The sequence below is a fragment of the Vidua chalybeata genome, chromosome 11, assembly GCF_026979565.1.
Source record: "Vidua chalybeata isolate OUT-0048 chromosome 11, bVidCha1 merged haplotype, whole genome shotgun sequence".
In the NCBI taxonomy this organism is placed as follows: domain Eukaryota; kingdom Metazoa; phylum Chordata; class Aves; order Passeriformes; family Viduidae; genus Vidua; species Vidua chalybeata.
This window is the reverse complement of record NC_071540.1, coordinates 17,458,484-17,482,458: the sequence shown is the minus strand read 5'-3', so window position 1 is coordinate 17,482,458 and position 23,975 is coordinate 17,458,484. Positions and strand designations below refer to the sequence as shown.

General features: G+C 37.4%; 1 protein-coding gene across 3 annotated transcripts in view; it reads right to left on the bottom strand.

Annotated features, from left to right (window-relative positions):
• CDH13 (cadherin 13) overlaps positions 1 to 23,975 on the bottom strand; it is a 449,953-nt gene that overhangs the window by 244,893 nt on the left and 181,085 nt on the right. For all 3 annotated transcript variants that reach the window (XR_008432843.1, XM_053952983.1, XM_053952984.1), the window contains exon 4: positions 17,954 to 18,070. Coding sequence is in view for 2 of the 3 variants with exons in the window: in XM_053952983.1 (XP_053808958.1) it covers positions 17,954 to 18,070 (117 nt within the window). In the remaining variant the exon portion in view is untranslated. The remainder of the gene's footprint in view (positions 1 to 17,953; positions 18,071 to 23,975) is intronic.

Sequence of the window (23,975 nt, the reverse complement as noted above, 5' to 3'; positions counted from 1 at the left end):
AGAAAATGGAGCTGATGAGAATGTTTCACCTAAGATGCTCTTGAAAATTAAGACTCAGCTGAAGCTGAAGAAATTTCTTGGAAGATTTTGACTAATTTTATTTTTGCTTTCACTAGCAACCTGATGAGTCTTGAATGTAAAAATATTTTGCAATTAAAATGAACTTAGAGGAATAAGTACCCTATCAAAAGTATTTAATTTTTATAATTGAAGATATTAAAAAAGAAATATCATGATGAAGGGTATTTTTTTCTAATTTGGTTCGATTATATGAAGTCTGTCTAATACTTGTGGATACTTTAAGAACCTGCTTAGCACCCAATTCCCACTTGTAGCAAACAACCCACAGATCTAATTATAGATTTTCCTCAGTCACCAGTTCCCTAGGAAACAAATCCATGGCTCATGTCTTGTTCATGGAAGGTCATAGGAGGAAAATAAATATTTTTCTGTGTATAGAAACTTATCTAGAGGTCACAGGTCTGCATCTCAGCAGATGCTGGTGCTTCTGCCAAGGGCAGATGGCCGCTGTGTTTGACAGTTATCTGGGATATTTAAAACTTCCAAATATTTCAGTATAATGAAGCACTGAGTACTTCTATCAGTAACTTTATGGTTTTTTTTAAATTTTAATTGAGATTTTAATTTTGGTTCTCTACACTCATCTCAATTTTTTTCAGTGGATCCACCTCACTTTTCATGTCAAACCATCAGAGGTCAATTCAAAACAGCTGTGAGTAGTCACAACGCCTTAAAAATTGCGGGCAGAAATGTAACTTAAAGTTATGAATGGTAAATAGAAGGTGTGTTTTCTTCATATTGACCCTTAAATTGTCAATGTCATCACAAGCCTGATAAAAAATTTTACCTACAAGCTTGAAAAATCTTTTGTTAATAATTCCACATGTGACAGTGTTTGAAGATCTAACATGGACTACATGGCAGAAACCTCTGATAATGTTACTCAAAATAAAGTTTTAACTAGACCTTGATAAATTTGACTGCTTCTAATTTGAAACAAAAGCAGTCTATAGTGACTAAATGTTAGCACTGATGTCTTTTTTTAATCTAAAACCAGACAATTTTATTAATATTATATTAATATACTGTATTAGTAAAAATCCTAATCATACTAACACTGAAAAGAGATTCAAAAAACAACAAATGAAGTATCTACCAGAGTGACTTCTGCTTCGTTTCAGTAAAGCCAAGCACTCAATTCATAAAGTGGAATCATCACTTGAGTAGTCAGAAGAAAATGAAGGGTGGATCTCTGATCCTGGTATTTTCACTGCAGGTTTTGCCATTTATTCTATGGCAGTTTTATTTTTAAATGGTAATTGGAATAAGAGCAGCCTGTACCCCAAGATCCAACATGCCAAACATGCAGAAATTCAAGGGGTTTGGATAGACCCAAAACACAGAACATCTGCTCCTTCCCAGCTACTCCACAAAAATACAGGAGGTCTTTGGAGTGAACTTTGAAAACCACTGATGCATTTCTAGAAACACAGAAATGGATCAGGTGGAATCACAAAGTGCTGGCAGGTGCCATGAGATCAGGGTGGTTCCTGTCACTGCTGCACACCAAGGATTTAACTTTATGTATCCACTGCAAACAGCTCTGCCCCTGCCTGTGCCTTTGTAAGGGCTCTCTCCAACAAAATTGCAGACAATAAGAAATTATTCCTGTTTACTCACATCCAGATAACTCCGTATACCTAATTCTGGACTTGCAAAACTATTTAATTCAATTTTGCAACAACACCAATTACCCCAACCTGAATTTATGCAGAAAAGAGCTGCTCTAGGTTAGTGTGATAATTCATGCAAATTTCATAATTTCCTTCCTCAAAAAACTGGAAGCTGAGCCATAAAATTTAAATGCAGAGAGCATCTACATTCTGTGACTCAGCAAGCCAAAAGTTGTCGCTGCTCCAAGTGAGGGTGTCTTTGTTTTAGTCTCATCTCCTTCTGACACAGATATTTGTATCAATATTTCTGCATAAACATTTGCATTTGTGTGTAAAGGTTGGCATCTATACCTGGTGAAACTGTGGAAAAAGGCCAAATTTGGAACAGGAAATACTTTAACTACCCTTTCTACATAGAGAAAGCTCTCACAGTCCTTAGCAAGTGTTATCTGAAGTGAACCAGTTGCCACTGATTTTCTCTGCTGGCAAACAAATGTCAACCTGATTCAATCTAACTACTCATTTAGAATAAAAAACTCCACATAAAGCCAAAAATCTCCTACAGAAATAATCTGAAACGTTGAGGGGATTACAAGGGTACTGGAAGCACTGCACAGCTGCTCGCTTTGAGCTCCAACAGATTATTTTAAGAGTATAAGTGAGATTTACTGGTATCTCTGAGAATAAATAACAAATAATCCACAGAATGTTGAGTGATCAATTACACTGTGCTTAAAGTTTGAAGTAATCTTTTTTAAGAAGCCTTATTTCAGAATTCAGCCAAACTAGTGTCTTGTTGGCCATCATAAGAAAAATGCCTTTGAGTCAGGTGACACAAAAATATTCTTCAAAATATTTTCCTGGGTTTCAAAACACATTGATAAATACGGATCTTTTCCTCAACTTTCACTAAGCAACAAATAAAACATCAATGTAATAATGTGGAGCAATGGTTCTCCACATCATTCCATTGCTCACTCTTGTGGAAGATTCCAAAAAATCAAAGCTAGAAATGCAAGCTTAGTTAAAGCTTCAGTAAATAGGCTCCCTAAAGACTACACATGACAGCCTTTGGATGTTTTGATCAATAATTGTTAAATATGGGCTTCAAATATAAATGCTCTTTTAAAATATGAAACACTTCCAAAATCTAAGATGACTTTTATGGGAAGCTCTAGACTAAAACTGTTAACATAACAATCTAGACTGCATTATTTTCAGAAAATAACTTTCTAAGCTGCCTAGAATGTGGTACTGTTACCTTACACATTGCCAGCTAAATAAATAAATAAATAAATAGATAAATAGTTAAATAAAATTTTAAAATGCAGCTTCAAAAAAATTAATTTTGGTCACTTTTCTCTGTTTTTATCCCATATGCAGTTGTGTTTTTCAATGTTCTGTGAAACCCACTCCATCAAAGTCTAACTTAAGTCTTTTCCTAACAAATATACCTTAAAAAACAATATTTTATTACATCTAAGACTGCAGGAAAGAAATGTTCCATATTGCAGTCCAGAATGGAAGAGTTGATGGCTTCTATCAGCAACTATTAAGAATTAAAATATTAATGTTGAATAACCCATATAACACACAAAAAACATAAATTCTGTTCTTGAATTAACGGAATAAAATTTACTTTTTAAAGGAAGGAACCGGAGGGTAAATACACACAAGGTTCTAGAATAAAAGGTTTGATTTTGCCCAATGATGCCCCGAGGCCAAGAAAAAATTGTAGGCAATAGAAATAATAGATTCTCTTTTTTTTAATGCTGCATTTCATACACTTGCAAGTTAGTATCAACCTCTGAATTTATCATTTATCATTACTTATATCTTAATTACAGTTTTTATACAATTAAAACCGAAAAATTGCTGAGATTTTTAATCTACTTGTGACTAAATACAAGATATTTTTCCATTGCCTCCAGTGGCTTTATCTTTTCTAACTCTGACAAAATTAGATGCTTTCCAGTCACATACAATTGCTTTGCCATAACACTGTTCAAAGTCAAAAAATACTATTTAAAGCTAATAGTAAGATTTTGTGAAAGTTTGAGCTGTTAAATTACTAAAGTGTTACAGACATAGGATTGGTGGATAATGGCTATGGCGTTTTTTATCTTGCAGAATGTAAATGTAGCTAATAGTGTGGAAAAAAAAATCATTTTCATACTTAGCTGAGATTGAAGAAAATAAAGGATAGAGAAAGACATTCAAGAAGTAAAATTCACACTGAATAAACCAGAGCAAAAAATAAAAATGATGATATTTTTATAAAATATTCTGAATATTAGAAAGAAATTCCCTCTTTTGTAACAACAAGATTTTTATTTAAATGAGCTGAGGAGTCATGGGGGTTCTGTTCCATCTACCAGAACAAGCTTAAGCAATTTTAACCTGACTTAAAGAGAGCAGTTTAATGCTGTTTAATGGGAATGAATCTGACATCATCTAGTCCTGCTATTCTAAGGGATATGTTGGATTCCAAGAGAAAAAGCCCCACTGATCTGTGCTCTGGAACTGGGTCTGGGAGGTGGATCCACCCCAGGAGTGATCCTGATGCCAGAGCACCCTTGCAGTGGTGTCTCCTTGGTGTCTCCCTCAATTCAGTGTTCTCAGGGCTTTATCCCATGGTGCTTAACAAACTTGTCATCTATCCTAAAATGATAGAGTTAAAACAGGAGTCAAACAGCAACACAGGGCTCCAGTGCCATTTTAAACTGGCGAAACACAAATATCCAACCAGTCCCTGCTCCCCTTTAGTGTGCAGAGAGAGGATCCAGCTGGATTGTGCACCAGTGTTGGAGGCACAGCTACTCTGGGCTGGAACAGCACCCAGCCAGCAGTGGGGCCTTGGATTTCCAGCCCTAACAAGGCACTGTTGTCACCATTGAGGCAGGATGGGAACAGAAGAACTCCAGTTAGAAGGCAAGAAGAAAACCGATTTATTTCAAATGCTCTGTTTGTAGAGAACATTGTGCAGACTAATTTCATTGGTCTTAAAGTAAAAACATCTCACACCATTAGTGCTCTGTGAATGATGCACGGTGGCAGAACGTATCTATAAACAATGTGAACAACAAGAGAGATAATGAATTATTTACATTCTTTTCCAACTCTCTCCCAGGCCCAGCCTGGTAGAAATGTCTCTTTTTCTCTCTGACTGAACTGAGAATATCCACACACTGGCACATGGCTAAGGAAAGGAAAAGCGAAGGCACACCCAAAGAACAGCACAGGAGTTCATTCCATGGTGTTTACACTTCATGCTAACCACTCCTTACTGATAGTGGCATTATTAAGTGATAATCTATAATCGCCCATAGCCATATTTGACTTCAATTACATCGGTGTGAATCCAAAATTCACCTGGTTTTCGTAGGCATTGCTTCAGCTCAGCGTTAACAAACAGCCCAGTCCATTCTCACCAGGCTCAGATCATTGTTGCAGTTCCATTATTCAGGACAAATGACAGCATTAACAGCTATTTCTGATGTAATTAATTGCTGTCTCCCTATATTTAACTGCAGTTATAATAAGACTAAAACATCCAAAGATAACAAATATTATATTACATATACTACTGAACCTGCTTTACTACAAATTTACTACATATTTTCAGGTAAAAAGGACTAGACTTCTCTAAAATATTAGTGAGTCTCATATGAAAATAGAAAAATATATGGAGAATAATAATATGCTGAGAGCTATAAAGAAAGTGCAAGAGCACACCCATCCTCACAAAGAATTCAGCAATAAACTTAAAATAATGTCTTTTTCTCTTCTAATTTAAGGTAAATGCAGGTAAAACTGCAGCAATAATTAATGGGGCAAAAAGAGCCTTTAGATTAATGTAGCAAGTTGGTTTCCTCAGGATCAGGTACTGTTGCTTAATTTTTACCAGAAGTTAAGGCTGCAGGCATATGATCACAATTCTCAAACAGAAGTAAAAAAATATTTAATGGAATTAGCAACTTTTTTTTAAATGTAAATTAGTCAACAACCCATTGTGGAGGTACAAAAATAATTTAGCAACATCTACCAAGTTTATTAATAATTAAAACCACCTTAATATGTATGTTTCTATGGTTACGCTTAATGTGTTTAGAATACAAAAGAATCTTAAAACAGTCCCAGGATTTCCTAGCTAATATGAAGAGCAGAGATGGCTTTGAAATTTATCTTTAGAAAGAATAGTCAAGTCATTTCAACTGCAAATCATTCATTTCAATTTCAGCCAGAGAAATCAATGGGCAAGAAAACAGATCTCTCATCAATTAGGACTGCTTCTCTACATCTATCACTTTGACCTATCTTGGGGATTTTCAATTGACAGCACAGTATATCAGCATTAAACTAAACCTACAGAAAAATAAATATTGGAGAAATTTATATTAGGAAATTTAGTTGCTAAATTTAGCCCTTTTGCAGTCTCTTGGAGTGGAAGCCTGAAACCACCCAATTAAAAACCCCAAGTTCAAATGACCCCAACCTCCAGACAATTCCTGCATGTTGGACAGCTCAGGACAAACAAGGGATGCACCAGCCCAGCATCCCAGGGGGGACAGCACCAGGGACCCAAACTAAAGCCCAGTAGTAGACATTGTAATATCTCCTTTACAGGAGAACTGGAGATGCACAAATTATCAGAAATGCCAGAAATGCCACTTTAATTCCATTTTAACTTCAGATTACACACACCATTGTGATGAAGGAAATGAGACACCTAAATTCACTGCAAATGTGGGCCTTGGTAACTTAACTCTCACTGCTTTCAGAAATAGCTTTTTGTTTCTACCATTGCCCACATGCTTTTGAAATGCAGAACGACTCTTTAAATAATAAAGCAATATTTGAAGACAAATAATGAGTCACACATTCCTCACCCCTTCTGTCTGCTTTCCAGACACATTTGAATGATAGAAATTGTATTTAGAAGAACAAGAGCTTATCCTTGGTTTACATGGTTTGTGGAATTACAGAATTATAGAACTGCAAAGTAACTATTTGTGCAGCCACCCTAAAGCATTTCTGCAGCATGTTTTCCTTACAAAGAGCAGTACAAATGATTCAAAGATGAACCAAAAATCACAGAGGAATGGTTGGGGGTCATTCCTGGATACATCTGCCCCTGGATTCTCAGTGTTGGTCGGTTTCAGTTGTGGTTGATGTCATCCTGTGCCAGCACAAGAAAGCCTCAGGCACAACAGCAAGGACGCCCTTTCCTTTTGGCCTCTACATCTTGTGACAATACACAGAATATCACAGTGCTTGACAAAAATTATCAACCAGTTCTAACCTTCAGTACTGTAAAATCTCTCTGCAGCACTCCAATCTTTCCATTACTTGTCAGTCTCATGACTCATTCTGGATGATCTGCAAATTCTGTCACTGCAACGTCTCCTTTTCCAGATAATTTCTGTTGTGTTAAACACAAATCACTGTATAAATCTTTGAAAATATTTATTGGCAAAGCCTTCCCTATGGAAATCTGTTTCCACACTGATGGTTCAATCATTTTTTGCAGAAGGAAGCATTTCCTCTCAGTAGAGAAATCCAAGCATGGTTTATTGATCAGATTTATCTACACCTTCAGCTTCTCCACAGATCTTAATGCGTTTAGAAAATATGATTTGCCTTAAAAAGATCCATGTTGACTGTTCACTTCATGAACAGTCCCAAGTTTATCTACTCCCAAGTTTATCTGCCCCAGTGACTGCTGCATCTTGGCTTTCAGTGACTGCCTGGTGCAGGAATGGGATCCAGTGAGCTGTAGTTCCTAATGTTTCTCAAGGCTTCTTAGGGAGCTTTTTAAAAAGAATGGGAAGGATGTGACCCCACAATCCAGAGAAGCCAAGGTGCAGCAGCAGCTTTGTGCCACAGTCACGAGTTAATTCCCAGTTTGAGCTCCACAAACTTGCTCTTTCCTATTTTATAATATTTTTTTGTCTCTTTTGCTCTGAATCCTTTTCTTTTGACATTTCATTCTGAGATGCTCCGTCATGCTCCTGTCCCCTTCCTCCACTGAGAACATCTGCAGTATTGCACAGCCTCCCTTCTTTCTAAAATAATTGAAATATTTACTGGTGGTTTATAATTTTCTCTTCTACTCTGACAAAAATTTCACTTTTTTAAGGGAGGTTGGGGATTTTGAAGAATCCTCTTACAGTCTTTTTGAACCTCCAATAGAAGTAAAACTGTTTCCATGAACTGTTTGCCAGGTATTTGATTGTCACCCAGATCTATGAAACTCCAAATCTCCTGACAGTAAATTCATGACTGAAACAAATGGCAGGCCCTGTTCCTAAATTATGTGCAATGAAATAATTTCTCTCTCTTTTCAACATAATAATTTCTTTGAAAGCTACTGCATGAGGGTCCCCATGGTTCATTACACAAGCAACAGGGAGTCCCTCCTTGAGAGAATCAAGGACAAAAAATGACAGATGAGCTGTATTTTGCCTCTAGTCTTTGATTTAAAGACCTGATGGGAAAACTTCTGTCTAATTCTAAAAATCTAATTAACTCTGATGTCCAATAAGAATTTTAGAAAGTAGTTATTTTGAAAAGCCTGTGAAGAAGAATTTGTTTTTTGTTCTTGGCTCTGCTGCACTGGACTGGATTGTACCTGTCTCCATCTCCATAAATTATAAGCACCTATGCACACACATAAGTTATCATCAGGGAACACGTGCTTCATTTGTTCCCAGAATTAAAAGGCTGTTCAGGATGGGAGTTTTCAACATGAAAAATGTGGTCAAAGCTTGTTTTCTAGTACATGAGAAAAAGAGCTGCTGGGTACAAAGAGCAGCAGCATGTCCTGAGCTCACAGCAGGTGACCCTGAAGCACACCTGTATCTCCTCAGATGAAGAGTTTGGAACCACCAATCTTTGTGGAATCTTGGGGGAATAAATGCCATCAATTTTCTACTATTTACAAAAGTAACTTTCTAGTATTTACAAAGAACATCCTTCATCAGTCATGCCCAAAAGGAAACAATATGAAGTTTATAAGATTTCTCATTAAAAGATAATGACACTATTTTTTTTCCAAAGCATTATTGTATCATTATTGCGTTAGAATTTTTTTTTAAGAAAAAAAGAATATGATTTATTAACAATTAGGATTCTCATAAGAAAATCACTTAATGCAGTAATGATAGTATAGGAATTTGAAAAAATAATCCATGTATAATAAATTCTATTAATTCAAGTTAATTTTCGTGTTCCATTGACCCTTAGGAAATTCAGGTTTGCCCAACAGTTCAGTAATACTGGAGGAAGTTGATTTCTTATGTTTTCCTATTTACACACTTTCGAGATGCTCTGCATTGCCCATTTTGCTGTATGAAATTCATACAGATCCTTACAGTTTTTCTTTTCTATAATTAGCAGGCTGCCCACCGCAGACTTTGCTCTTTCCATGTGTCTGACTCAACCATTATTCCAACCCTGCAACAACTTCTTCAGGAACATTTAATGGCTTCTTTGTCAAGTAGAAAAGGATCTGTTGAGGAAAGGCTGTTTTGCTAAACATCTGATTCTTTAGTCTGGTCCCCTGAAAAAGACAACATTTAACTGATCCAACTTAAGCCTTTTGGCTAGTTTTGACCAAATTTGATTAAAAAACACCCAACATGCGAAGTTCCTAGAAGTTCCACAAAAATTGGAGCAATGCAGAGTGAAAAAGACCTATTGGCACCTGCAGAGACAGAAAGGAAGGGAAAATTTCCATTTTTCACATGTATATTCATTGCCTGATCAGGTCAGCTGCAGCTCCAGGGTTTGCTCCTTCTTATCCCAGTTTGAAATATCAGGAGGCAGAAAATAACCCCAGTGGTGCTGAGAGGATTATTCAGGGTCATGGTGCTCAGAATGCCATCATTGATAAGAGCGCCTGGGTTAGTTGCAGGGAACTTTTATTTATAGGAAACTAACTTTCATCACTTCTACTATCATGAAATACTTGTAATATATTGTAAATCAGGCTTGAACATGAACTCTGTTAAATTAATATAGCCCCTGAATTCAAGTTGTAGCCAAGTTCAGCTACATCTACACTGCTTTTTTTTTTTTTTCAATTCTAATAAGTAAAAAATATATTAAGACACGTGTTATTGGATTATAGGGATCACTACTACTTTCAATTTCTGGACTTCATTGTTGAACAGATTCCTATTATCAAATCCATTCTCAAGCTCAATTGGAAATATAAGCTTAATAGTTTTGTCCATGCTTTGTAGAAATGAAAAATTTCTGAAGCTGTTTGAACCTTGATGAAAATCCTATTTTCCAAGTGCACTTTAAAAATTTTCCCTAAAAACACATTGAATAAAGTATAACTTGATATGTACATGATCAGCTTAACTCACGCTTCCTCCAAGGGTCCTTTTTTCCCACTGCAATCTCCCAGGAGGGCTGGCCTTATCAAAATTCCTTTTGCTCTTTGATGGGAGAATTTCTGTCAGCTTCAATGTGCTTAGGGTCAGGCAGGGATACAGGAAAGTGAAATGATTTCGTGTGTGCTTAGCAGGCTCAATGGCAGGGCTGAGGGATGAGCACAAGCTTACAAAGACTCAGCTTAAACTGCAGTTCAAGCTAAAGAATATTACTAAAACAACACCCCAGCAAAATTGTGCCAATATTTTAACAGTCACTTTAATCCTTAAACAGAGTTTGTATAAGTATTTATCCCATGTTATCCACCTGTTCTTCAGGAATATGAGGCAGATGGAAACATGGCAGGGAAATAAAGTGTGGAAGAGCAGCAATGCAAGGGACATTTTTGGGTAGAAAAGCAGACTTTCCAATGACAGTGAGAAGAGCTCACAGCACCAACTTATAGATTATAATGGGAGAAAAATACCTACAAAGTCAACAGCACTGACCAAAAAGAGAGTTGATGGAAGTCTGGAGATGTTGTCTAAGCCTGTAGTCATTTATTGCTGTGCATCTCTCCAATGTGTGCATATACATATGTATATTATGTATGTATAAATATGGCCTGGAGGGTATGAGTCCTGTGTTTAAACCCCAAATATGTAAATTCCAATAATCACCATGACTTCATAAACAGCCTGAGAAAATTTAAAAAGCATCGTGACCAAAGCAAAAATCCACACTCTTGCTAAGTTAAACACAGAACTTTGGAAAACAGGTTAATCCCAAAAAGTACAGTTCTCTGAATTCTTCATTTCTTCAATTCTTTGTTTAAGCAAAGTTTCAGTGGAAGAAAGTGATTTTTCTCTTTGTGAGTCATTCTAGAGAAAGTAGAGTGGTCAAACTGAATTCTTCTTTTCCAAACAAAAGCAAAAGGAAATTGCTTAATATCTGGGATTTTTGTAATTGAAAGTTTTAGGTCAACAGTGGAACATTGATTAAAATTAAATAATTTACATTTTTATATATTTGACTGGAAAGAAAACTAGGCCAATAGAGAAGAATGACATTAACTTCAAAATTAGATATTCCAGGAATCCTTTCCAGCCTCAACATTCCATGATTCTGCCCTATAGACCATACCTCACTTATTCCGTTTGTGAATTCAGCCAACAGAGTTGCACAGTAAGTGATAAAGATGAAAAACCAGAAAGGTTAAAAAAAATGTGCCTTTAGAGGGCAGCTGGAAAAGAGCACCAGATGTTTTGGAAATGAGAAGGGAAAATGTTTCCTGAATTGAAACCCAGCTGTCGTTATGGATAATAGTATCATACTCCTCTATTCACCCCATTGATCTCTTGCTGTACATCACCCAAAAATGCAAGGGAAAAAGAAAAAAAAAAACCCAGGAATCATCCATGTATGATAAAAACAAGGGCAAAACACAAAAAGGTTAAAATTCTCTTCAATTAATCACTGAAGAGAATCAGCAGTTAGGGAGAAGGAAGGAAAATACTGTTGTTCCCTGAGTGACAGCTATTTACCCCACCTTACGGATGAGCCATATATAATACATATAATTTTTCCTTCTGGAAATGTTCTGCCAACCATCTTTACTTAATACCATTTTAACAAGCCACAGCTGGTTATATTAAATTTGTCACCAGACCAGCCTGCAAAATGCCTCTATTAAAGTCTTTCATTAATGAAAGCACCAAGGTTGACAGTATGACAGTATCTAGTTTGTAAATTGGCAGGGATAAGTTAATTTTGTTCCTAAAATGTCATTCATTTGGATATTGCTTTATATTGTGTTATAAACTTGCTAACAATTGACTGTATAACAAGAAACCAGAGGAATTATTTGGAATGGTACAGGAAAACAATCATGTTTGAAGCAGTATGAATCAGTTCACAGCTATCAAATAAATATCTTAATTGAATTAAAGGAAGCTCTGTGGTTGTGTTCTCTCCCCTGACTTTGATATTATGCAGTTTTTATGTTTTTACTGGTAACATATTAACACAGCACTCTGCTAAATAAAGCTGGGTAAGTCTGTTGCATCTCTCATCCCACTTAAGATAAAGTGTTACTCCGAGTAGATTTGTAGGAAGAAATTACAAATTAAAGGGACTAAGCAAACAGAAATCCTGGATCCAAATATCCTGTTTTACCATTTCAAGATTACAGAATTAGGCTCTACATCTTGTTAAGCTTAAAGTTTGGCCCTACTAAGAATGCAGAGACCAAGTTCTTGCTCAAAACTGTGCACTCAATAAGAAAATAAATTCTAGAAACTGGACAGATTGAGTGGGTGTTCCAAACAACTGAATTAAAACAAGACAGAAAGTCAAGGTGGAGAACAACTTCCCATCAGTCAGCTCAGGATATAGGATCATTTTGGAAGACTGTAAAGACGAAAGTTAACAAAAAATCAGTCTGGTTTCATGAAAAACACAGAGAATGGGGCTAGGGAATGACAATTCTCATTCTCCATCCCTCTTCATTAGATGAAATAGCTGTTATGTCTGAAAATTATCCAAACATTTTAAACTTGAGCCTCCAATTAAGTTACTGTGCCAATGACAAATTACTTGCCGGGGTTTTATTTCATCTTAGTTACTTTCCATAGGCAATTTACTGATAGGGACAGAGTTTTTTCTCAGCTCTACCTTCATTTGCAACGCAGTTTAAAATTATCAACTTCTGAAATCAAAGTTAACACAAGCAGTGTGGCAGTTAAACTGCAGCATACTTTGCTGAATAGCTTCAGAGCAGGAAATCTCTTCTGTTTGCCGCCTTCCTTCAGGTCATTAACATGATTTATTATGAAGCAGGAAATTAGGTACTGGATATATCAATATTGTTCAGAAAATTCGATTCCATCATTGCCATATAACTGCTTTATCTCCAACAATCTTGTAACCATAGTAACGAGATTAGAAAGCATTCCCCAAATGTTTTTAAATTCTTTTATTCTTATTAACCAAACGGCAAACACTGAAAAATAATGGGAAATTATTGTTTTCCAGTTTTCCAAGGCATTTGCAACTTATGTGTGATTCTTCTGAAAGTCTTAAGTAAACAGGTGTATTTTAACAAATTTTTGCAATAAAATTCTATTAGCTGAAAGGAAATAAATGTGTTCTGTTGGAATGGTTTATGTGAATGTCAGTATTCTTAGAAGAGGGAGGGTTGAAGAGACATCTCTCAGAAAAAGAGACAAATCTGAAGTGCTGTTTTCACTTAATAGTTTGTTAGGACATCAAATACATATATTTTATTGAGAATTAATATGCCATAGCTTAATAATTCATGGACTTGCAATGAAAGCCCTTTCATTTAATGAAGTGCTGCTCCTTTCATTACTTTCCTTGCTGAGGTAGGTTGGTGTTTTTCCCTGAAGGTCAGGAGTGTGCCATTCCTCCATACAAGCCATGAATTTAATCAGATGTTAAACCCTGACACCTGCAGCCACCCATTCAGGCCCAGCTCAGCAGGGTTTCACACATTTTCAGGAACACCAGAGTAGCAGGAAAACTGGAGGTGTCTGTTCTGTCAGGATCAGAAGCAGCTGTATTATGCAACTGTGATCACATATTTATCAAATATTGTGTTCCCTCCTCAGTACTGCTGGTGCAAATTAATTCCTCTTCTCTGGGTACCAGAAACTTTTCTTTTAATCTTATGCCAAAATTTATATCCATTAGTTATTACACCAGTGTATTCCTTTCCCTTAAATCATCTGGATTTACAGAAATGCTTGTGCTAGGCAGAGCAAATTGAGCTCATATATATTTCTGCCCAATCTTACTATACCTGGACTATAACTTGATTTTTTCTCTAAACCCAATCTTTGTTTCTTGATGGATTTCAAAGAGCTTTATTTATTGCCTAAGTGCTATTCATAAATAACACCCCTTTCCACCTGTTCACTTTTCTGCTTTGTTTGCTTCTTGTTTCTATATCCTCATGTGTGGATTTGCCTTTCCCTCATGGAACTGTAGACATACTTTAGCAGAATGCTCTCCTTATATGCCATCAGAATTATTCAAGAATTCCTTTGTGTCTCTGTTATTCCATCTCCTCTCTGAAAAAGTTCCTAGCCCACTTCTTCAGCAGTCACCAAAATATTCTTGTCTTCTGGACAAGTCAAAATTCTTGCTGATGACCATTTCCTGTTTTCTGACCATACTCTGGCACAGCACAACCATTGCATTTAACGTGGCGATGATTTGAAAACAAGCAATGGGATATTAAAAAAATAATCCTTAAAAATCCAGCAAATGTTTCCTGTAGACCCCATGTCTAGTTCCATAATGAGAAATGCATTTTTTTTGCTTCCGCATCATTTTTAGTAACTGAAAAAAAGACTCAGGCCAATAATTGGGATTCAACTTTCAACCTTTGCCAACTAAGCAGCTGATAAGCAGTCACACAGATCTCTCTCATGGTGTTGGAAAGGTTTTGAGGTTTCTGCACAACATTCTCTTCTCTGTGAGCACAGAGGCTTGGACATCCATCCTTGCCAGGTCTTTGCTCTTCCACTTCTCTTTAGACTCCCTCTCATTTTCTGCTTAATTTTCCAGTGGTACCAAAAAACTCCTTAATTCAGCTTTTGTTTCACTGTCTTCCTCTAGCCTATAAACCTTCTCTCTAGGTTCTCTTCCCAGGCTGAGAGATCATGATCATCTCTTTTGACACTTCTATTTTTTGCCTGAAGTTTGACATTTTTTACAGCTGCTTCTTTAGTCCATGACAATTCTCTTCTGTGAAGTATGCAATTTATATATATAAATAGTATAGCCACTCAAAAATATCAGCTTCCAGCAGCTTTTTACATCTAGTTTTCTTCAGCTTCCTCCCTTCTTCAAGTGTTTTTCTACTGCTGCTTTAACAGACAAGATGCATTTGCTCTTTGCCTTAAATTCACATTTCAGAGGAGGGAAAAAAAAACACTTCCTTGTAGATCTTAAAGATTTTTATCCTGTTTGCAAACCTGGACCACTTCTAATCTTGAGCTTTTGCTGGGGTCAGTCCTGCCATGTAAGAGCAGCTAACAGCCAGATGAGGGGCAGGAAGTATGGAAAGTTTCTGATCCAAAATACCTGATCCAACCCCACTCCCCCTCCAAAAGACAAAACAGACAAATAACAACAAAAGAAATTCTTATGGGAAAGAAATAAAGTTTTGGTCTTGATTTATTCAATAATTTCCTGCAAAGACTCCTGTGTACCTCTCTCTGTATTTTGCCCTTCACTAAGCATAAAATGTCCTGCCAATTTTCACCAGGCCACTCATGGCTTCCAGAATTTACCTGCCAACAATTGCAATCCTCATTCTTATGCAGGACAACTCCTTTAAACTGAAGAATAGAATCCTTGATTCACCATTTGTCCATCAATAACATGAAGAGCAAATCCTCTTAGCCTGGATAAAGAGAGTCTCACTTTGCAGGTGTCTTTCTCTTCTGATGTGTGGAAAAAGAGCTGGGACTTGTTGAGCATCTTCACAATTCCCTTTGTGCTCCTTGGGGTCTGCATTATTGTGAGGATTAAACTTCAAAAAGCTCCATCATCAGTTAAAGCGTGTCATTGCTTTATAGATGCACAGAACCACCACTCTTAGTCTTAGAAAACATTTCCATGGTGTAGTGGAGAATAACCTGACAGTGGAAGTACAAAATAATCCTGCATCCCACTGTGTTGTATTTCATTTGACTTCATGTGGACAAATAAACCGGAAAAGCAGCATATGGAGAGAGACTAAAAACTGAATATCACATCCCAGTGCTCTATCAGCAAGAGCTAAACAAAACACATCAATAAGAGTCAAGAGTTGTAGCCTGGGCCATCTGGTGACAAAGGCCCACATTACCAAGGTTGTATTAAAATGTTTTAATCTCAGTGTTCTCCCTCCGGCACGAAACATGATATGCAAAATCTTAAATCCTGCTAAAAGGTGAGACTTCTCCACCTACAAACGCAGCATGCCTAGGATAGTTATTTAATTAAGAGCTACCCTAGTGAAGGGTGTGGAAATGTCAAGGCAATAATCCAATTCCTGAGTGGGGATGCTGGAAAGCCAGTAACAGCACTGAGAACAGGCTTGACACATGTACTTCCTTGTTAACCTAAATACTAATTGAAATTTTTGTAATTAATTTGGACAAAATACTGTTTTCACTTGTCCAGTGCAGTATCTCCTTCCTGATATACATATAACAAAAATTCATGAAGTCCTCTAAAATTCCTATTTTTTTTTTTCCTTTATGGTGCATTTCCTAACTGTGAAATAAAACTCAATTAATTGTTCTCCCCCTGCTCTCCTCTTCCCACACATCTGCCCTGCTCCCCACTAAGTGCTAATCAACATTTCACCTGTTGGCTGCTGCAATCACTTCCAAACTACCTTGTGCAATTCCAGCCAGCACAGCATGGGGTGGAGAGCACAAGGAAATCAGAACAAATTAATAAATCACACTGGTAATTTGCTAAAGCAGGGGATAGGAAGGGAGAGTAAGAAAGAAAGGGAAAATACCACACTGGAAACCTGACTTCCATGTGAACACCCAGGCAGGATCACATGGTGGCACCACACAGAACAAGTGATGTCTGAAATTATCACTGGCATCCATTCCGTGCAGTCAGGAGCGCTTCACGTTCCTTGTCATTTTTGAAACCCTGGTATAACATGCAAATCACTCTGGATGTTTTGCCTCTTCCCCAAAACACCATAGAAACCACAGCTAATCTGCAATGTCCCTCTGCAGGGATTACAGCAGAGCAGAGATGGCAAAGGTTTTGTTCCTGAGGTTCAGGAAACACAATGCCCAGCAGGAGCTGTGATCCATCAGTCCATGTGGTGCCCTGAGAGGCTTCTGAAGATGAGCCCCAAAATATTTTGGAAGAGGGAATAAACATGTTCCTCACACCTCACAGAAGTGGCCAACTAAGTGATTTTTTTTAAAAAAATTCATGAAGCTATGGAAAGTTGATGACAAGTACCCAAATTTAAAGGAGGGAGATGAACAACTTTTTCTCCAGCTTGTGCAGGATCTGAAACAGGCACAGGAGCCAGTACTCTGAGTTAGTACAGACATTCACTGGAGTTAGCAAGACCTCACAGCCCATCTTATGAAGATCTGTGACAAGCCAAAGAGACCTGAAATAGCTGATTTTCTTTTCAGCATTGATTTTGACTGAATTTCTTCCCTACAATCAGTATGTCTGAGACTCCAAACCTTTTTATTTATACTTTGTTCAGCATTCAGTTGCAAATTACCACAGTTGACCTAGAATATGTCATTCCATTATCTTAAATACCTCTAAAGCTTTTGTCTTCTCTGACACATGCATAATCTCTCTTTCTGTTTGCAATATACTCCAGCCAAATTAATCATCTGGATACCTAAATTGGAGCTATGCTGAAAAAAAACCCATAAAAGACTGGAAAAATTATGACAGCTCCAAGTATTTCAAGGTGCTGATCATTTGCAATAGCTATAATTTCAACATTAGTTGAGGACAGGTTTCTCAGGGCCTTTGAAAAACAGCCTGCCAGATGCTCTCAGGAACAAATCAGGATGATGCCAGGAAAACATTGCAGTACAAACAGGGCCTGGTTTGTCTCCTTGTGCTTTGGGAGCCCAGAACTCCAATCTTAAACTCCCCATAAAAAATTCTTAATGAAGGAACTTCTACAGAGAGACTGAGGCTGCCTGAGATCCAAAAAATTCAGTGTTCACAAGCAGATGGGATGGAAGAGGTAGGAAGAAATCTGGAATATTACTACCAATGTAATAGTCACTGCAAAACTATAAGAGTAATAGATAAATTTCTTAATATCAACATTTGATCCAGATTTGTTGACTTACCTTGCCAACTAATCTGGGGAATGGAGGTCTTTGATTTTCAGGAATTAATATTGGAGTTGTCAAAATAGCCCTTTTTTGTCTTGGAATTCCAAGGTTGCCTTCTAGTTTTAAGATTTCCTAAAAAAGAAAAAGACCAATTAGTAAAACTTTCAGATATTCAGTTGTTATTCCCTTTCCCTGCACCTTCAGGCAAAATTACCATGACCTACCAGATTCTAAGTTTAGTATTGTATATTTTCCAGCAACTGGTGATAGCATATCAAAGCACGGATTTCATCTTTTAGCTTCCTTCACTTTTTTTCAGTGGCAGTAGAAAGCCAATATTCATTTTGGACTCATGTAAACAAGTTATAAACCTAAGCAGGTGTGTCTATAATCCTAAACTGACAACTGGTTAAATCATAAGCCTATAGCAAAGTCTGGCTTACCTCAAATACTTGCACAAGACCAGTAAAAAGCCACACTTCAAATGTTTTTAGAGAATTTTCTCTAAAGATATGTATGATGATATCTCAAAAGACATAGATGAGGATAGACATCATCTACACTCAGTCACTTCACAGCCCAGGCTTTCAATCAAACAGAACAAAGTGAATTTGCAAGCAGAGTCTGCAGGTAATGAACAGTCGATAAACAACACCAAAAGCTTATAACTTCAAATTAGACACCAAAGCCCAGGTGTAGCTTAAAATATGAGCTAGTAAGTTGTTTGTGTTGGATGTTTTGTGTTGGGGTTTGCTTTCTCTTAGAGAAAGCTTCATGCAATGCTCTCAGAAAGAGCAAAAATACAAGTTGTTTGTACACAGGACTTCTTTTTCTGCTGCATTTTTCTGGAGCCTTTCTTTCTGTCAGAGCTTCAGGCTGTTCAGCACATTATGGGCTACAGTGAACTTACCACAGTGGCCTCTGGCCCCTGGAAAACTCTGCCTACCACACTTTTGCTTTCTCTTCCCTTCTGCTCTCTGATCTGCTCAGTGCTCTCCCTGCAGGAGCTGCAGCTTCCCAGAGACCACTCTCCTTCCTTTGCTTCCTCCCACAGCCTCTGTAACTCTCTTCTCCAAGCACAGTTACTACCAAGGTCAAAAAAGCCTTTCCCCATCTCCCAAAGCTCTCTCTTGATCCAAGCCCCTTTTTTGGAAGAGAAATAACAACAAAATCCCCCACAAAACAAACAAACACCTACAAACAAATGAAACCAAACAAAACAAACCGACCAAAAACCTAACAACAAAAAAAGTCCAGATTTGTAGTGCATTGGGAACTGTGGAACTGAAAAATATTTCAACCACTGCTTTTCATTCGGGTTGTCATGACACTTTTATTTAAAAAAAAAAAATCACTGTTTGAATTAAATGTCTAATTCCAGTAAGGCAGTTATATCCTAGAGATAACACTTCGCTCTCTTAATGCAGAAACTCCAAACCCCAAAGTTTTCAGTCAGTTCTGGAATCCATGTTATTGTTTTAACAACTGATTCTTCATTACACAATGCAAGCTCCATCCCTAGGCTGTGTTTTTATAAAACTTCAGTGCTGAAGGAGTTTTTTTGGTGTCACAATCAGGATCCATCAGCCAAGTTCTCCACAGGCTGCTCCTGCCTCCACCTGTGGCAACACCTCCTGTCAAATGAGCCTCTCACCACCAAACTCTGCTCTACCTCTGCTGGCTTTAGCACCATTTCTCAAATTTGACAACAAACAGGGGCAAGGGAAACTCAAGTTTTCACCAGTTTGCTTTAGTCATGATAAAGTCAAAGAGCAGTGGGAACCACACAGAGAATCCTTTCTCACAATGTTGCCAATTTTCATAACATTTTGAGTCTCCCCCTAGTAGAGTTTCCGTCTCTCCCAAAAGCTTTGCCATTTCTCTCTAATCTTTCAGTCTGAAGGCCACCTGGGTCCCTGTTTTTGTCTTTCAACTCCTCTCCCAAGAGTTTTCCTTAATAAAAATTCATGAGAAAGTTCAAGATAAAAACAGTTGAAGTGTCAAATGAAAAGAGCTCTGAATCCTGTCCAAAGGCAAATGCACAGAGCAGTAAAGCTTTCAAAATCACACTGTAAACACAGAGGGGCTGACACGTGCCTGAGATGATCCTGAGGAGCAAGAGTGACTCCCAGGATGGACACAAGGAAACCCCAGTTCTTCAGCTCAGCAGCAGCAACATTTATCTGGTCACACCTTTCAGTCCTGCTCCTACTCTCGTGGTTTCCTTCAGCTCAGGGAGATGTAGGGATCTGAACAAGACAAAGCTGAATATCTTGATCATTTGCAAAGACCTTGGATGAATGAACAAGACATTCAGATTTGCTCATCTTTATGTCATGGAAAGGTTTGGATTGAAAGGGACGTTTAAAAGCCATCTGGTCCCACCTGCAATAAGCAGGGATATCTTCCACCAGATCACTTTTCTCAGAGTCCCATCCAACATGATCTTGAACGTGTCGCATTTCTTTCTGTGATAGTTTGAATAGGAAAAGCAATTTCCAGATTGTTCAACATCTAGGGCTCACAATTTTGGTAGCCATAGACCCATAAGCAGTTATTTCATCACTTGCCCATGACAGGTTATCCTTACACTTTCCCAAAGATTCTCAAATGGAAGAAAAACACAAATTATATTCAATGAGTCATTAATCTAAAGAAGTGAAGTTCTAAAGGAAAGCAGTAGAGTGGTAAGACTTAAGGCCTTTAAGTCCAGATTTGTAAGCAGAACTTCAAAACAAAACAAACAAAAAAAAGAATTATTGTCTTTTGTTTCTAAAACAATTATTCTGTTCCATGGAGAAGGAAGTTCTGCAGATTAAGCACAGAAATGTAAGTGCTTCTTTGAGTGTGTTTCATAGTCTTCAAATCTCACTGTGTTTTTCTAAATAACAATTTCTTTGTGATGATTTCTTTCTTATCATCCCCTGGTGTCTAACAGCAATGACTGATTAAATGAGTGGCCAAAAGCAGCACTAGGGAATGCAGGTAAGCAGAGGAGAAGAAAAGGTCAAGAGTACTTCACCAACACATTGAATAATTGACTGGTGTTTGTGGTTATCATGATTTCCACATTTGTAAAGAACTAAGAAAAAGGAAAAACATTTTGTTCAGTGCCAAGCAGCTGCAACTGCAGGTTTGATCCTCAGTCAGTGTAAAAGAAGGAATCTGCCAAGGAGTCTGACATTACATGTGCACTTAACACCTGACTCAACAGCTGGAGCACTGGTAACTCTCATTCATGATGGATATATCATATATATAATAATTCTTACTGGACTCACTTATTTAATTTCTTGGAGAAGCACTGATAACTCTCATTCATGATGGATATATCATATATATAATAATTCTTACTGGACTCACTTATTTAATTTCTTGGAGAAGCACTGATAACTCTCATTCATGGATGGATATATCATATATATAATAATTCTTACTGGACTCACTTATTTAATTTCTTGGAGAAGCAGCTCACAAGGGATATAAAATTACTGCAGGTAGAGTTGAAAGTGTGCTTCAAATGTTCTTAAAATATCAGGCTGGCATTGTCACAGGAGTGGTCTTTTGGACCTTGCCATGAGTGAACCCACACAGGAATTCTCCATCACCTTTGCTGGAACCAGCTGATCAAAACTACAGAGGCTACAACAACTCCAAATGAGGATTTTTTGGCCTGTCCCAGGTGGGTGTGTCCCACCAGCACCCAGAGAGATGATGGCTGTGGTCACATCTGCTTCTCCCACAGGTGGTGCCTCGTATGAAATACAGGAACATAAAAGTGTCTGTGCACACATACCCATCCACGGGCAAAATTTAAAATAGATATAATATCATGAATACATACCTACCTAAAAAAAAATGCACCAAAACAAAAAATTCAATCTTTTTGGTTGTTTTTGGTGGGTTTTCTAAACAAAAATGGTAGGAGAGAAATCCTATCAGGTTCGTTATTTTTACTGCTTAACTACAATTTCATATCTGTGATCGTTGTATTTCACATGGTCAGTGAAATATACTTCTTGTGGTCAGTGGATGATGATCCAACTATTACTTCTCTGCCACCATTTCATAACCAACTTTTACACCCTCTTTTTGAGTTAATTTCTCCTTCTAGGCATGGAATCAGCTCAGACGTTGTTTAGCTGATTCGCTGGAAATAAAGTTTGATTTCCTGTTCCAAATAAAAAAGTACCAATTCAGCCTCCTCATTTTTCCAACATTTTGGCTAAACTTGAATTGAGAGATGCCAGTCTGCCCAAACCACAATGCCATGAAAGCTGGAATTTCCCTACATCTTCCAAGAACTCTTCTCTTTGTTTTGTTTTTCCTTCTTTTTACCAGGCCTTCTTGCAGTGCTTGAATATTTGAATGAATGGCCTGGTCACTCTGCAGCAGCACAAACCATTACTCTTGGCAAAGAAAATTTCATTAGAACTTGTCATGGGAATAGGGTGGCTGAATTCTGGTATCGATTTGTCACAGTAAGGCTTGGAAACACTGCTGGAGTGGCAATCTGTAATCCACTGTGGTGACCAGAAAAGTGCTTGAGTTTCTCGTCACTTAGTTGGCCTTATATACTAAGGTTGATGGTATAAAATGGGGTCAGCCCTAAATACAAAACATAAAATTAATTGGATGCATGTTGCAAGCAAAGTTCATCTGAAATAGGGAATGGAGGGTGGTAATCTGAGGTATGTTGGTCTTCCTACAAAATAACATCACAAAAAGGCTGAAAAACTAGAACTCTTTGCAAGTGAACATCAGAAATAATTTTTATGTAATTCTCAGTTGAAATTTTAAATCATGCTGTAATGCTAAATTCTTTTATGTATGCTATTTCTATCATCAGAATGTTGTTATCATCAGCAGTATTGAAGTTAATTATTTCTAAAACATATGCCTAAACCAGAAAAATATTTTCACATGTTGGTAGTAATATAAAAAAAATCTCAGAAATGTGCTGGAACTTTAAGTTAATGAACAACTGTTTAAACAAATAATGAACTCAATGAATAAATTTAAGAAATTTAAAGGTCAATGGCATTCACACAAACATCTGCTCAAAAGTAATCTGTCCTCAATGCCCGTAAATGTCACCCTAAAAATCACTTTATGTGCTTGGGAAGAACAAACCCAGCTAAAATGCAGCTGGCTAAGGGGAATAGGGTATTTCACAAAAAAAACTTCCAAGCTGGTGATGCATGGTCAGATCTACTGGAAATTGCTGGTGAAACATGATTTAATCACTCTGGGTGTTCCTACTCCTGCAATTGTTCTGTAAGTGGAGAGGCCGAGCCTCACGCTGCCCATTTCTGATATATCCACTAACTGCAGACACACTTGGTGATCTCAGCCCTCAGCTCTGCTCCTGGGCCCTCCTGCCTGGGCCAGGGGTATTTTTATAGGATGGAGACTCCTGTTATCTTTAGAGGAGTCAAAAACATAGGTGAAAAAATTTATTCTGGTTCAATCCATTTGGTCATGTGTAAATCAGAACCATTTTAATGACAATATAGTCTAGAGTGTTTTTGATACACAGGTGACAAAACTATGGTGGAGACACATCTGAAATTTTTACTTTGTGAAATAATTCCTTCCATTACTGCCCTGAACTTCTGCAGTATCTTTTGTGATGGAAAAGTCATGTATTTATTGAAATATAAGTTTTATTTATCTACACACCTGCCTTATTCTGTGCCAGGGAAAAGTTTTTCTAAGATGAAAACAAAGTACCACTAACTTTGCTTTAGCCATGGGATTCACATGCACTGAGAATGATGCACTCTTCTTTTAAATTAACATTTCAGGCTTTTTTTGCCATCATTTAGAGAATGTTATTCTCATTTTGAAGCATATGTGAATCACCCCCTCTTACAGGAAAGCTCATATTGGTTCAACACTGCTCATTAAATATAATGAGGTGTCCCTTAAACACAAACAACCAAATATGCTCTGACTGCCTCATCTGTCAAACACAACTGAAATACAGGCTTGAGGAGAAAGACAATGGCTGACCTTATGCCTCTGTCTTCACCAG